The 14683-nt window shown below is 39.8% G+C and overlaps 1 protein-coding gene across 1 annotated transcript in view; it reads left to right on the top strand.

Moving 5' to 3' along the window:
* The first annotated feature begins 3186 nt into the window (after window positions 1-3186).
* Window positions 3187-14683, top strand: part of PALMD (palmdelphin) — a 49381-nt gene continuing 37884 nt past the window's right edge. Inside the window, exon 1 of the mRNA XM_015073831.3 lies at window positions 3187-3682. Within this exon, the coding sequence (XP_014929317.1) occupies window positions 3638-3682 (45 nt within the window). The 5' untranslated portion in view covers window positions 3187-3637. The remainder of the gene's footprint in view (window positions 3683-14683) is intronic.

Here is a 14683-nt window from a genome sequence, read left to right on the forward strand (position 1 = left end):
AATGCTAGTTCACTAGATTATACTGCTTTGTGGACTACAATTCTAAATATTTTCTGATCCTGCTTACTTTCTGAGATATAATATATTTTATAAAGCCAGCTGAGGCTTCTTTCCTGAACGCCAAACTCATGTATCCAATTTCTCCTCAACATCTCCATGAGATAACTCATTGACCTGTCCAAAACTAAGCACTTGGTATCTACCCTCTCTGTAAAAACAGAACTATTTCACTAACTTCCCTATCTCAACTGATGGCAAATTCCATTTGTTCAGTCCAAAAGTCATAGAGTTATCATGAATCTTCTTCTCTTTCTCTCACACTCCATATTCAATATTGAGAAATCCTGTCAGTTCTACAGTTCAACCAATTCCCAAAATGCTCATTGCTATCACCTTGGCTCAAGCAACCACCATTTCTCAACTGGATTACAGCAATAGCATCCTACCTAGTATCACTGCTTCCATCCTTACAAAATATGCTAGGTCACGTCACTTCTCAGTTCAAAATATCTCCTGTCTTCTCACCTCACACAGGATAAAAGCAGAGTCCTTACAGTGTTCTATGGGACCCTGTGTAGATTGAAACCTGTTACATTTCCAACCACAAACCACAGTGGCCCTGGGGCCTCCTAAAAGGTATAGTTCTGCTAAGTATAGTTCACCTTAGGACTTTTGCACAGACTTCCCTGGATATGTTCTTCCCAGTGGCATCCTCATGGATGACTCCCACCCCTCCTTGGAGGCCTTGTTCAAATGCTCCCTACTCATTCTAAATTCCAAATTGCAACCTTCTACTCATTAGCAAACTTTATTCTTCTCCCTTGCTCTATTTTCTTTCCATTGCACTTATCACCATGGCTGTCATAAAAATGTGCCTCCCAGACATCCAACTACAGGAGCATAACTGACAAAGGGTCCCAGCTGTTGCACCCTGAAATCCAGCCTTACGTTTGCATCAAGACCATGCCTCTCAGGAGCTACTCCCAGCTAATGGCTGAGTACAGCAGGAATGCTAAAACAGTCTCGTTCCTGGGAGACACAGGCCCTCTCTGGTAGCTGACTTTGGCTCCAGGAGTTTCTGATGGCCTTTCCAGTCTGACTTAGGCTGCACTGCAGATCAGGCTGTTTCCACTCAACTTTCTTTTTGTCTGTCCCTCACTGGAGTCAGACTTGCACCCCAGTCTAACCAGTCTCCCAGGCTTTACCAGCTCCAGCCCTCTCTGCCTACCTCCCCCATCTTCTCTCATACAGCCATTCTCCTAATAAAATCCATTACTTTTAACCCATCTTGCCAATTGTTTCTCAAGGAATCCAACTAACGTAATCACCTTCTCACCTATTCTATTTTGTTTCTTATTATCTTTCATTGCCCACCAGAATAGAAGTTCCAGAGAGCTGAAATTTTGCTCATCCTTGTATCCCAAACACCTAGCACAGTGCCTGACACATCATAGGTGCTCAATAAATATGTACAGAATTAATGAATAGCAAATGCTCTAAAAATATTAGCAATTATCAGCTAAGTAAATGAATAAACACATCACGATAGAAATCAATTGTCACAACTCTGCTCCCTCCTAAATTCCTTGGTCTTATTTTATCAAATCCTTCCCTACACTAGAAAACCTTTGGGCTCTCCCAGAGCAGAAATGAGATTTGAGCAGTAAATTGTTTTTAGGAAAAGATCCAGACTAATAATTGGATGACTGCCCATCCGTTCTGGGCAGCAAACATGCAATTTTGACTGAGATATTTATCACTACTGTTCTCTTGGATTTAATTTCAGCAAGGACCGACATATAAACAAAAACAAAAGGTTTGAAGGTTTGACTTTTTTTAACTTGAATATCCATCAAATAGTAACCAAAGTTGGCCCATGCCTAATCAATTTTCCAATTCTCTAGCTTTCCAAAATGTCTCACTTGAGTATGTATAAACAAGGACAAACTATTCTCGAGTATGATTTCAGACTCTTGAAATTGGTGGGTTTCACCTAGGGCTCTGTGGCTGGGTAGCTCCAAATGACAATATGGAAAAGTATTTTCTCTCTAGGGCCACTAAGTTACTCCAGAGCTTCCCACGGAAATCTGCCGAACGGGTCTGTATCCAGCTGTAAGTGTTCTGGGAGCCAGAGGGAGGAGGAGGATGGATGGAGCTCCAAGTCTTTCTCATAAAGACTGATATAACTTTCAGCCTGTGTCTCACCTTGCCCTGCTTCCTTGGGTAGGCTCTGGTGAACGGGTATTATAAAGTCAGCCAGCCCATTCTGGTTTTTCCATTCATAGCTATGACAAATTACATCTCTGAGCCTCAGTTTCCTCATTTTTAAAATGGAGATAATAGCACCTATCTTCCAGCACCTTGTAAGACATACAGTATGTGAAGCATTTGTCTATAGACAGTAGTCAATAAATATTAGCTATTATTATTACAATCAACAACACAAAGGACATTAAACCATATGTTCACTATTTGGCTAGTCTTTTTAACCTGTTCAGCTGAATGTTGATATGAAGGTACTTGATAGCATCCAAACACGTAACAATGAGGTAGATGATGATTAGGGTTTACTACATCAAAATTTAATCACAGGAATCACAGGGGAAAGAGAACAAAGTCAATCGTAAAGCTTCCAGCCTCTGCTAAGAGTTTCACTGGACTTGACGTTCTTTTTCTAAAGGGCAAGGGAACACCCACACGATTTTTTCGGACTGCATGAGTTACAGAATGTCTGGTCACACTTTCAAGGGCTCCCTCCTTTCTCTTGCACAACTGGTGAAGTCAAAATGGGCACCTTCCTGAAAGCCGAGAGTGTCATTTCTGAATAAGGTCCAAGAAAGAACAGCATCCCATGGAAATCCATGACAAGAAATAACCAACGGCAGTACTTGACGTTCAAATCTCACTAAACACTGCTGGTGGGCCAAGAGTCCCGTTAACACCTTTGATTTCTCCATGACCTAAAGATTCCAAAGTTTGCTAAAGCAGGAGAAGGAGGGAGAAGGAAGGATGATGTGATGTCAGTTTACCAGTATATTAAGTTCTAAAATGACTGCAGAATTTATTATTATTATCTGAAGCCAATCAGAGGAAGAAAGGCAAGCAAGTGGCCTAGGCAAGTGAAGGTGAGGCTCTGTCTTTGTAAACTCTGGAGGAGGGTGCAGGTAAACTCTGTACAAACACACACAGACCCACACAGACAGAGATGGCTGTGTGTTGCTAGAGCAGAGGCTGATTAAACACTCAGCTCATGGGCCTTCCTGTGCCACTCCTGGAAAATAACGAGTTGGGTAAGGAACAGTTAATAAGAAAATGTGACTTGCTAACTGTGCACATTACAACAAAGAGCTGGCAGCTCCTGAAGGAAAAGGGCTGGTGCGGCTGCCGTTCAAACTTGTCAGTCAGCTCTCGCCAGCAGCCTCAGGGTCTGCCTTCCCGGCACACTCTCATTACATGTGTCTGTCTGGCCTGATCTGTGCATCTGCTCAGAGACGCTCCTGCCGAGCCGGGGATTTCTGCCTTCCTCCACTGGTGCAAAGAGCTTCTCCTCTGTCACCCCTCTCCTCTCCCCAAGGAGGCTCCTGCTTTATGGTAGCTTTGGACTTCCTGCGCCGTCTGCCTGCCCTTGACTTCTAGAATGGAAGAAGCTGAGCTGGTGAAGGAAAGACTTCAGGCCATCACAGTAAGTCTGCGTACAGTTATAACTCACGGAGGTGGTTGCTTAGGGGAACAGCAGACACATTGCTAGTGCCCCTGCCGCTGAGCCCCTGTAAGTGGAAAAACAGAACTGTCATCCTTCATGGACATGCATCTGTCGCTCTCTTAACCCTCGTGACCCTCTATAATTCTTGGGTTTCGGAACCTGAGTGCAGGGCAATGTTCTTTATTGTCGCAAAAACCGTGCCTATGTGTTTAGCAGCAGTCAGAAGCTATGAAGGCAGTTCGGTTCACTGACATTCACCCATATGTGCCTTAAAAATACAGGTTTTCTCTCAGTTGGTGTTTGCCAGACATTAGATCAAAAAGCAGATCCCCAACTTAGAAACTTTTTTAAATGGTTAATACACCAAAAAAATTAAACTCTTTTGAAAGGGGAAGAGAGAAAGAAATAAAACAAACAACTTAAAACTTTTTATTTGTAGTGTGGTAGTATGTTCCAGAAAAGTCTTACAGAATGAAAACAAATGTCGCGTACTTAAACTAAGCATTAAACAAGAGAAAAGTAGGTAAAAGCACGTATCAGGTTAATTCTTTGATATCAGTTTTCAGCAGAGTCACAAACTGAACAAGCTCCTGAAGGAATGCAGTTGTATGCAAGGCAATGGATTTGGAAAATATCTTGTTAATACCGGGAAGGAAAATAGTGCATTTCTTATGTCTGTTCTGGGAAAGAATCAAAGCAAGAAATAAACTACTTTCCTTAAATGACCCAGCTTTTTTTTTTTAATTTTATAAGTTCCTGTATTTGGCAGTAACCTGTAAATCTGTGGCACAGTCATTTATGATTAGCTATAATTTGTGACAGAATTTTTTAACAACTTGGAAATCCACATTCCAATTTCTCAGCATTTTCTGCCACTGAAGTTAGCTGTCAGGAAGAAATGAGTACTTGTAAAAAATCGATGTAAAATCAAGGTAGGTAGGAGGATATTATTCTTTGCTCTTCCAATTCCCATAGCATAAATAATAATGTTAACCCAAATTTAGAATTTTTATTAAATGGATACAATGTCTCAGTTCCACCCAGAAAGGATTCAATACGTTGAAACATTTTCTCAGCCAATAGTAAGGAACCAGAAGTCCAGAAGTCCACCAATAAGGCTGGCACTCTTCCATAAGACGATGCTTTTGAAATGTCTAACTTCTAATTAGTACACTTTCCTTTCGTCAGAAAACTTTGGTTTGGATCATTGTTTGTTTTGTTTTGTTCTGTTTTTTTTTGTTTTTTTTTTTTTTGTTTTTTTTTTTTGTCGTTAAGCTCATCCACTATTTCAGCTGTCAGGCTTTAAGGGACAGGAACTGGGCCCTGTTCTGTTGTTTTTGGCATGGGCTTTGTGCATTACAGCTGTTGTCTAAAGGTTACTTTATTACACTGTGTGAGTTGTGTGGGCACAGGCTCAGCCTTTGCTTCTACCTCCTAATTTACTAAACTATATCATGTAGCCAATGAAATACACAAGTAGCCCCTTGTGTATTTTCCTTTTTTGAATTGTAGCACACCCTTCTTTCAGCCCTTATTACCTCCAGTGCCCCTTATAACACCCACTGAAGCAGTACATGTTCTAAAGATACAACTGCACACAATTATTCAGGAAGACTAGGAATTTTCACTGAGGGCTCCGAATGCAAATAGAGGCATAATGCCTTACAAGCAGACAAGAGAGTAAGTAGTTCCTGAATGTATTGGTGTGTCCTTTTTCTGATGATTAAAACATACACACACACTCCTACTTTTTAATTACTCCATTTGGCCTGAACATATCCCATTATAAGGAATTAAGCAAATCTCCAAAGTAAGATTACAAAGTAATTCTTTCTTCTTATTTCTTTATTTTGAGAGACAGAGACACAGTACAAGAGCTGGGGAGGGGCAGAAAGAGGGGGTAGAGAGAATCCCCTGCACCATCAGTGCAGAGCACAATGCAGGGCTCAAACCTACAAACTGAGAGATCATGACCTGAGCCAAAAACAAGAGTCAGATGCTTAACTGACGGAGCCACCCAGGTGCCCCAAGATCACAAAGTAATTCTACCTTGGAAGTAATTTGTTTACATGAAGTTGTAGGGGGGGAGAACGGGAAAAAACAGTTCATGGGAATAAATTCACACTAGCCTCCACCTTACCAGGCTAAACCCAGTCACATTTGTCACAACCTAGAGGGGAAAATGGAGCAGTGGTGTGTCCATGGAAACAACACATCCACTCATCTGCCTCCTAGAAGCCCTGGAAGATGCCAGCTTGATCCACCCTTGCCTTACCAGGAAGCCACCTCAGAGCTTCCCCATCCTCCAGGAAAATGAAAACATACAGCATCCAGAGAATTTGCTGGGGCTGTTTCACTTTTGGAAGTACTTAAAATCTTCCAAATCTCTGACCTAAACTGAAGCTCAAACACAGTCTTCTCATTTTAACTGTTTTCCTCCTATTTCCTTACACTGAAACAATGTTTATATACTTCAGGAACAAAATCATAAGACTATTCCAGGGTATGCAAGCACAGCAACCCACAGACTTTGTTAGAAAAGAAAAAAAACTTTTTATTACATTTTTTTAACGTTTGTTTATTTTTGAGAGAGAGAGAGAGAGAGAGCAGGGGAGGGGCAGAGAGAGAGGGAGACACAGAATCTGAAGCAGGTTCCAGGGTCCCAACTGTTAGCACAGATACTGAAGCAGGGCTTGAACCCATGAACCACGAGATCATGACCTGAGCCCATGTAGGATGTTTAACCAACAGAGCCACCCAGGCACCCCGCAAAAAACTTTTTTACACTCTCTGATCTATTTGATTTTTATATTAAAATTTTTTCCTCCATTTCCTGGCTGTGAAATGAGATGATCGTCACTGTTTTATTTATTCCACCTGGTTTGGGGTGTCTAAGAAGTCATTATTTCTACTATAGGGAGTTGAAAAAACAAATTTATATGCCTATAACTTGACAGAACCAAGGGCCAGTCTTCTTGTTTCTCTAAAAAAAAAAACCAGATTAAACACAGTAGATAGATGGAATGTGGCATGTAGGCTCTCAGACTGAAAACTCATTTACTGTAATAGTGCCATTCATTTCTCACATCAGTATACTGAATTTAGATTGTCAGAAGTCTTCTCAAAGACTTAGAGAATAAAGAAAAAATGATGAAAGTACACAGAAACGATTGTTAAAGGACAGTATATCAGTTCAGGTATACCAAATATGGATTCTATTTTGCACACTGTCACATTTTTCCTTCATTACTTTCTCCATGTACCAACTCTTCCTTTACTGAATTAATGGTAGAAGTATCTCTTAGCCAAAGAGTTCAGTTTTCAGCTACAACTCAAAAATAGGACTACTTCAAATTGATTAGGTATTACTTTGATTGATAAGTCTCTTGAGGCTCTTTTCAAGTTAGTACATATTTTAACAACTAGCTGATTTTCATACATAGAGCTATTGAAATAGACTAGTAATTTGAAATTCACTTTTAATATTGCTGGGATGGGGGCACCTGGGTGGCTTAGTCGGTTGAGCATCTGACTCTTGATTTCCACTCAGGTCATGATCCCAGATCTCAGGGTCAGGGTCATAGAATTGAGCCCCACTCAGGCTCCTCTTGGGATCCTTCCTCTCTCTCTCTCTCTCTCTCTCTCTCTCTCTCTCTCTCTCTCTCTCTCTCCCCCTCAAATATAAAAAGTGTAAAAATTAAAAAAAATATGCTGGAATGGACGACACCAATATCTCCAGCATTCTCAGGAAGAGTGGGATGAAGGACTGACTGTTATCCCCCACACAGCTCCTCTCTGGAAGGAAACTTGGCCCACAGTGAAACCAGTGAAAAGACCCAGGTGAACTCCCCACAGAAACAGAAAGATCCCCTTACGATTAGTAATATGCTCTTGACATCCTCCTCTGCGAGGAACGCATTATCTTATCTCCATTCCTACTATGACCTTAGAAAATTCTGTTCCTAAATAACATGGGACACTCAGACTGGAAAACTCCTAGATGTTAAACTGGCTAGAGATCAGAAAAATAGCACTGTTTGGGGGCTGACCCCTGAAGAATTCAGAGAACTAGAATCAATCAATCTTTTGGAGAACAGACCTCAATGCGAGAAAGGGAATAAGAATAAAGCTCACATTTTTTTCCTCATCAAGGCTTATCTTTAACTGCTAGGAATGTGGGCGATCATCTCGTTCTCTCATTCCTTGATTCAATTAATGGCTATTGAGCACCTACTGTGTGCCACGCCTTAGGCATTTAAATGAAAGGAAGTGAAATAAGGGAACCAGGAGTAAGTTGCAGATCGCAGGGGTACTAGCACATGGGCCTCATGGAGAGGGTGACATTTAAGCACAGGTGTGAAGGAGGTGAGCTCTGTCAAAATTTAGACAACAGGAATAATCACAACAAGCACCTGCCTAGGATTGACTCCATTTGGAAGGGAGCCATGAAAAGTCCTGACACTGGAATTTGAGCAACAGTGCCAGATTTGCCGGCCAAAGCTGCTCGTGACGCAAAATAATAAGGAGCTCTCACATTTCCCCAGGTCCACTCCCTATTTCTTTCCACTCCCAAAGCATTTTTTCTGGACTTGTAAACATAGGAATTTGGGAGGCAGAAAATTTTTTGCATAAAACAGAAATCTACCCAATACAAAGACCAATATTAAAACAATAACAAACACAGGTCCTGGCAGGTTCTAGTTGTTTCTCTAGTGTGTGTGGCCCGCCAGTGGACGCTGCCCCTCATCTTGTTTCCTTTTTGTCAATTATCTGGGACCTTCTAGCAGTTAATAAGACAGTTAATGGCCTCAAAGCGGGACCTGCTACATAATTTGTGGGGCCAGTACACAGTGAAAATCTGGGGACCCTTGTTCAAAAAGCATTCAAAATATCCAGATGGTGTCAGCACAGTGTGAAATGAAGTGCTGGGCCCTTCCCAGCATGGTGCCAAGTATGTCTGGACAGGTCACTTGCCCAAGAAACCAGGCTCCTGGGCCAGCCATACACATTTTTTTCCCTCTTCATTCTGTCAGGGAGAGTGAAAATGAGAGCAAACAGCCTGGATCTTTGCTGAAGGTATACCTTCATGTGTGTTGGGATCACTGAACTATTTAGAGTTCTAAGGGCTTTCTAAAATAATAATGGCTAAAATGCATTGTGCCAAAGTATCTCATGGTTAAAACAAAGTTACAGGAAGAACTTCTGTCATGAACATCTAAAGACATTCACCTAACAATGGTACGTGGAAATGGAAGAATCTCTTAAATAAAGAAGTCCTGTGCTAGAATATTCAAACAACAACAACAACAACAACAAAACCCTGCACAATTTTCCACAGTGCCATACTGAAACTGCATGTTTCTTCCAGAAAAGGAAAGGTTTCTTCAAACAAAATGTGCTGTGCCATATTTCTTTGCCAAACATAATAGCCCACCCACAAAGGAGAGCATGTGATGAGGTATAATAACTCTGATAGTTATTAAGGAAACTGCTTTTTGATAACAGGGTGAGGTTTTTCCAGTGTGCTACAGAATGATAATGCTACCTTGCAAAGACGTCTACTGACAAGGATCCCTGAGAACTTTCTTAATATTACTGGATGGTAAAAAACAAAAGCTGCTTCTTTAGAAAACTGTGATCAATAAAAAACAGAGGCTAAATGAACACTGAAGTCTAACTAGACCGTAAACAAGTGCAGCATAGTTCTGGCTGAAAGTCAAACAGGGTTTCTACTTCCTCATCTCCAGTCTCAAACTACCTAGTTTCTCTTAAAATAAAGTCCAAATATTTTCACTTCTTTCAATGACACTGGTGCCTTTTGGGAAGAGGGTCCCTGAAAAGTTACTGCCTCAACAAGTTCCCTCATCAGGAACCCTGTAGGATGTCTACTTTCCTAAGACACCATAGGAGCAGGTTAAGTAAGATCTGTACTTCACAGGTTGTTTGGGGTTTTTTTTTGCTTTTTTGTTTGTTTGTTTTTGTTTTTGTTTGTTTGTTTGTTTTTTCATAAAACTCCAGTGACAGAGTGGACTCAGTCAAGCCATTAGAGACATAGAACCAGGTTATTCTCTGAAGCTCTGAATGGAAATCGAAACTGGTTCCTGTCCTAAGCACCAAGTTTTCAAAGTATAATTGCATCTATGATTGATAGAGGGGATGCAACATATTAAAATGAGCTACAACTGTTACTCAGAATCAACCTACACTCACAGATCTAGAACATAGAGGACATCTCATAAGTGAAAGAATTCCAAGATTAGTAACAATAATAACAGCACCTATTCTTACACGGTGCTTAGGCTTTACAAGAAATAAAAATAAAGCTTTCATTTCTATATCTCATTTGTCCAAACATCCTAGGAGTATTTGCAAAAGCAGGTGTCATCATCCCCATTTTGTAGGCAGAAAACCTAAGACCATGAAGAGTTAAGGGATTAGTGAAATAGCACAACTTGAGTCCATTCTTCTGCTTGTCAGAGTTTTTGACCACAGCATCACAATTAATTCTAAGAAACATCAAAACCACAAACCTCACCCCATTTAGAACTTCCTCTGTGGTTCCCTCTCAATAGAGTTTGAAGGGGAGCAAAGAGAAGAGTCTATGGAGGTTCTGCTTCACTTAACCACATTTTTCACTTAACCACATTTCTAACCCTAAGCAGTCCTTCAGCCCTGACAGTCTCCTCTGCTTTCCTCAGTTCGCCGGGAGTACAGGCAGAAAAAATGTGATGCAATTTCAGATGCATTTGTAATTGATCAACAGGGCTGGGACAGCATCATTTCCCAGAGCATCCTGTACTCTAAGCCTTTGTTACCTTCTCCCCATCCCACTTCCATTACACCAGTCTCTTCCCTCCAGCCAGGAATTATTTTTTATTTGTTTTTAATTTTTTTTAACATTTATTTATTATTGAGAGACAGAGCATGAGCATGCGAGGGGCAGAGAGAGGGGGAGACACAGAATCCAAAGCAGGTTTCAGGCTCTGAGTTGTCAGCACAGAGCCTGACCTGGGGCTCGAACTCACAAACCACAAAATCATGACCTGAGCCAAAGTCGGATATTTAACCTAAGCCACCCAGGCGCCCCTTTTTAATTTTTTAACGTTTATTCATTTTTGAGAGACAGAGAGAGACAGAGCATGAGCAGGGGAGGGGCAGAGAGAGAGGGAGACACAGAATTAGGCTCCAGGCTCTGAGCTGTCAGCACAGAGCCCAATGTGGGGCTCGAACCCCGAACTGTGAGATCATGACCTGAGCTGAAATCAAGAGTCAGCCGCTTAACCTACCAAGCCACCCAGGCCCCCCTCTAGCCAGGATTTCTTAAGGCAGGGACACCACTGCATCTCACACAGCTCCCCAGCACTGCGCTCAGCACTAACTGGAGCAAAACAAGCAACCATCGTGAATGAGTAAATGAATGAATGAACGCCATCAAGCTGAAAAAATGTTTTTTCACTGAAGACAACAACCAAGTTTACCATTGCCCTTTGATTATTGGGGGGGGGGAGGGGGAAGGGGGCTTGATTTGTGTTTTTTGTTTATCCTTGTTTTGTCACTATTCATTAGAACAAACAAGAAAGGACAAAGGAATAAATGAGTAGACCACAAACTGAGTTCTATTTAGAGATCTGTCAGAATTTGTTGCCAGGCTAGGAAAGAAGACTAAAGTTACTAAATAAAATGAGGTTTAGAAAATGTGTGCTTTTAATTCACCCCATAAGGAGTAGTGATAACCACATCCAATTCCCATGGATAACTTAAAAGTTAGGGTATTTCAGAACTGGATGCAGAGAGAAGCATAGAACCAGGAGAAAATCTAGAGATTTCTCATTCTAACAGAAGAAAACTCAGAGAATGTCCACATTCTCATCCTCACTATGCCATGCTCCAAAGATGCTCACCCAGCTTCTCCTCAAACACCTCCAATATCAGGTGTATCAATACCTCCCCCAATACACTCTACCATTCGAGAAGAGCCCTCTGTGTTAAAGAGTTGTGACATACTGTGCTAGAATCTAGTGTCCTTAAACCCTCATCCAATCCTCATGACTCCAGTCACTGAAGCCATATGGCTTCATTTTCTTGATTTCAATCATTGTTCATATCACAGGCTCATTCTAGACACTCTTCGAAATGTCAGTGTCACTCTTAAATTTGGTGTTCAGAGCTGAACAGAACACTCTGACCTGTGCAGAGTGCTTAGTGCTATGACATCACTTGTTTGGGGAATTGTATTTCTACTGACAAATTTTGGAAGTGATAAGGAGTGGTATAAAAAGCATCATTTTTGGAGTTCTAGAAAATTAGGTTCAATGCCAGTTCCAACACTAGACCAACCATGTGACTTGGGAAAATTAATAAACCCTCTAGTCCTCAGCTTCAGTGTCTGCAAAGTTAAGAATAAGTACTAACTTAAAAGTTCAGTAGTCAGATATACAATGAATATACAAAAATCAATAGCTTTCTAAAAAACAAGAATTACTCAGAAATGTAATACAAGAAATATCCCATTCCTAATAGCTACAAAAACAAAAAAATGTTAAAAGCTGAAAATAGAGGCGCCTGGGTGGCTCAGTCAGTTAACCATCTGAATTTGGCTCAGGTCATGATCTCGCGGTTCATTGGCTCAAGCTCCACGTCGGGCTTCGAATTCTGTGTCTCCCTCTCTCTCTGCCCTTCCCCCACTCATGCCCTCTGTCTCTCACAAATAAATGAACATTAGAAAAAAAAATTTTTTAAAGGAATTAGCTGAGTAAATATAGTACATAAATGTATATGTATGTATATACATATAAAAAATAATATATATGTATATATTATATATAATGGAATAATATGCAACCATTATAAACAATTTAGAAGATTTTAATGATATGGCACATCATTATGTTCATGATATATTGAAAAATAAGTCAGATTACTAAATATGTACAAAAACTCCAGTTTTATATGAGCTATAATATATTTTGCAGATATAAATCATATATAGCAATACTGATCTCTAATTATCTCTGGATAATGATAATTACTATTAGAAGCAACGTTTAAAGTTCTATCAGAGTATATGGTTTTTTGTTTGTTTGGCTGGTTGGTTGGATGGGGAGTAAAGAGGGATAAGGAATTAGTTAGGTTTTCAATTTTGTTCCTGTTGGAAGTTAACAAAATAACTCCAAAGTCCAACTGGAATAAAAAACTACTGCTACTAATTAAGACATCTTAGACAAGAGCAATAAAAAAAACTTACCCAATAAAATGTTAATTTACCTCATCAGCACATTATCTAAACTACGTAATATTAATACCAAAACCAATAATTAAAGAAACTATGCAGATAACCTAGAATCACACTCTAATGTACATGAAAAAATTAGTACATGATGAAAGTCAGTAAATGATAAAATTAATAAATTTTTATTTTTTTAATTTTTTTTTCAACGTTTATTTATTTTTGGGACAGAGAGAGACAGAGCATGAACGGGGGAGGGGCAGAGAGAGAGGGAGACACAGAATCGGAAACAGGCTCCAGGCTCTGAGCCATCAGCCCAGAGCCTGACGCGGGGCTCGAACTCACGGACCGCGAGATCGTGACCTGGCTAAAGTTGGACGCTTAACCGACTGCGCCACCCAGGCGCCCCAGAAATTAATAAATTTTTAAAAAGCAAATCAATAGAAAAGAAATTCTTTGATAAAGCTTCAGGTTAGCCAAAAATTTGGAGAAAAAAATTAGGTTCTTCCTAATTTATTTTAACCAAATTAATTCAGCTATTTTAAAGAGGCTTTTTAAAAAATCTTTAGGAAACTGGAAGAAAATATGGACAAATAATTACTGCACCTCAGATGATAAAGATATCAAATACATCAAGGCAATAGGGAACAAAAACTTTTAGTACTTCTAAAAACACCATAAATAAAATTTAAAGACAAACAAGAAAATTATTTACAACTAACATGACAAACAAAAGTTGCTATCCCTAAGTCAAAGAGCTTTTACACATTGGTAAGTAAATAAATAATAGGTTTCACAGAAAAATGGGTAGACATCATAAACAGGCAATTTAAAAAGTAATTAATACAAATGGCCAAGAAAATTATGAATAATATTTGACCACACTAATCTCGGAAATCTCATTAAGACATCAAAGTGAGATGCTATTTGCTCTATTCAAATTGCTAAAGGATCTTTTACTTGCAATATTCATAAAAGTAGTAAGGGTGAGGTGATGGATACTGTTAGTAGAAATATAAGTTAAAACAACTTTTCATTGAAGTCTTTTTAGCTATTTGTATGAAGAATTTTTTCAATGTCTATTTTTGAGAGAGAGAGAGAGAGAGGGAGAGAGAGCATGCACACAAGTGCGAGGTGGAGAGGGGCAGAGAGAGAGGGGGACAGAGCATCAGAAGCAGGCTCTGTGCTGACAGCAGACAGCCTATGTGGGGCTTGAACTCAATAAGCCACCCAGGCACCTCTATATCAAGAATTTTTATAACATCCATACCCCTAGGTAACTAATTTTTAGGGACCTATCTTGAGGAAATAATCAGAGAAAAGTGGTCCAAATTTTACGTACAAGGAACTACATCACACAACTACTTATAATACCAAAAGATTCAAAAAAGCCTAAGGGGCAGAAAAAAAGGAGGATGATTAAGCAACTTGTGATATTCTGAATAAAATTTAATATCTTTATTAATAAAATGTAATTTCATGAGAAATGATCATGACCCAATATTAGGTGCAAAAGGTGGAACACAAATCTGTGTGTGTGGGCCCCCTCGTGTGGTTTGCACATGCGTGTTTGTGTAAGGGTGTGCATCTGTGGTTTGAGTATACTGAGGAAAGAATGGAATAAAATGCACCAAAATGTCAATGGTAGTTCATTCTAAAGCAGTGGGAGTTATGGGGGTTTTTTATATTTTTCTTTAAAGTTGTCTGGATTTTTTTAAATCTTCTACAATTAACATATTCTATAAAGTTCCATA

This window comes from Acinonyx jubatus, chromosome C1, assembly GCF_027475565.1.
Source record: "Acinonyx jubatus isolate Ajub_Pintada_27869175 chromosome C1, VMU_Ajub_asm_v1.0, whole genome shotgun sequence".
NCBI lineage: Eukaryota > Metazoa > Chordata > Mammalia > Carnivora > Felidae > Acinonyx > Acinonyx jubatus.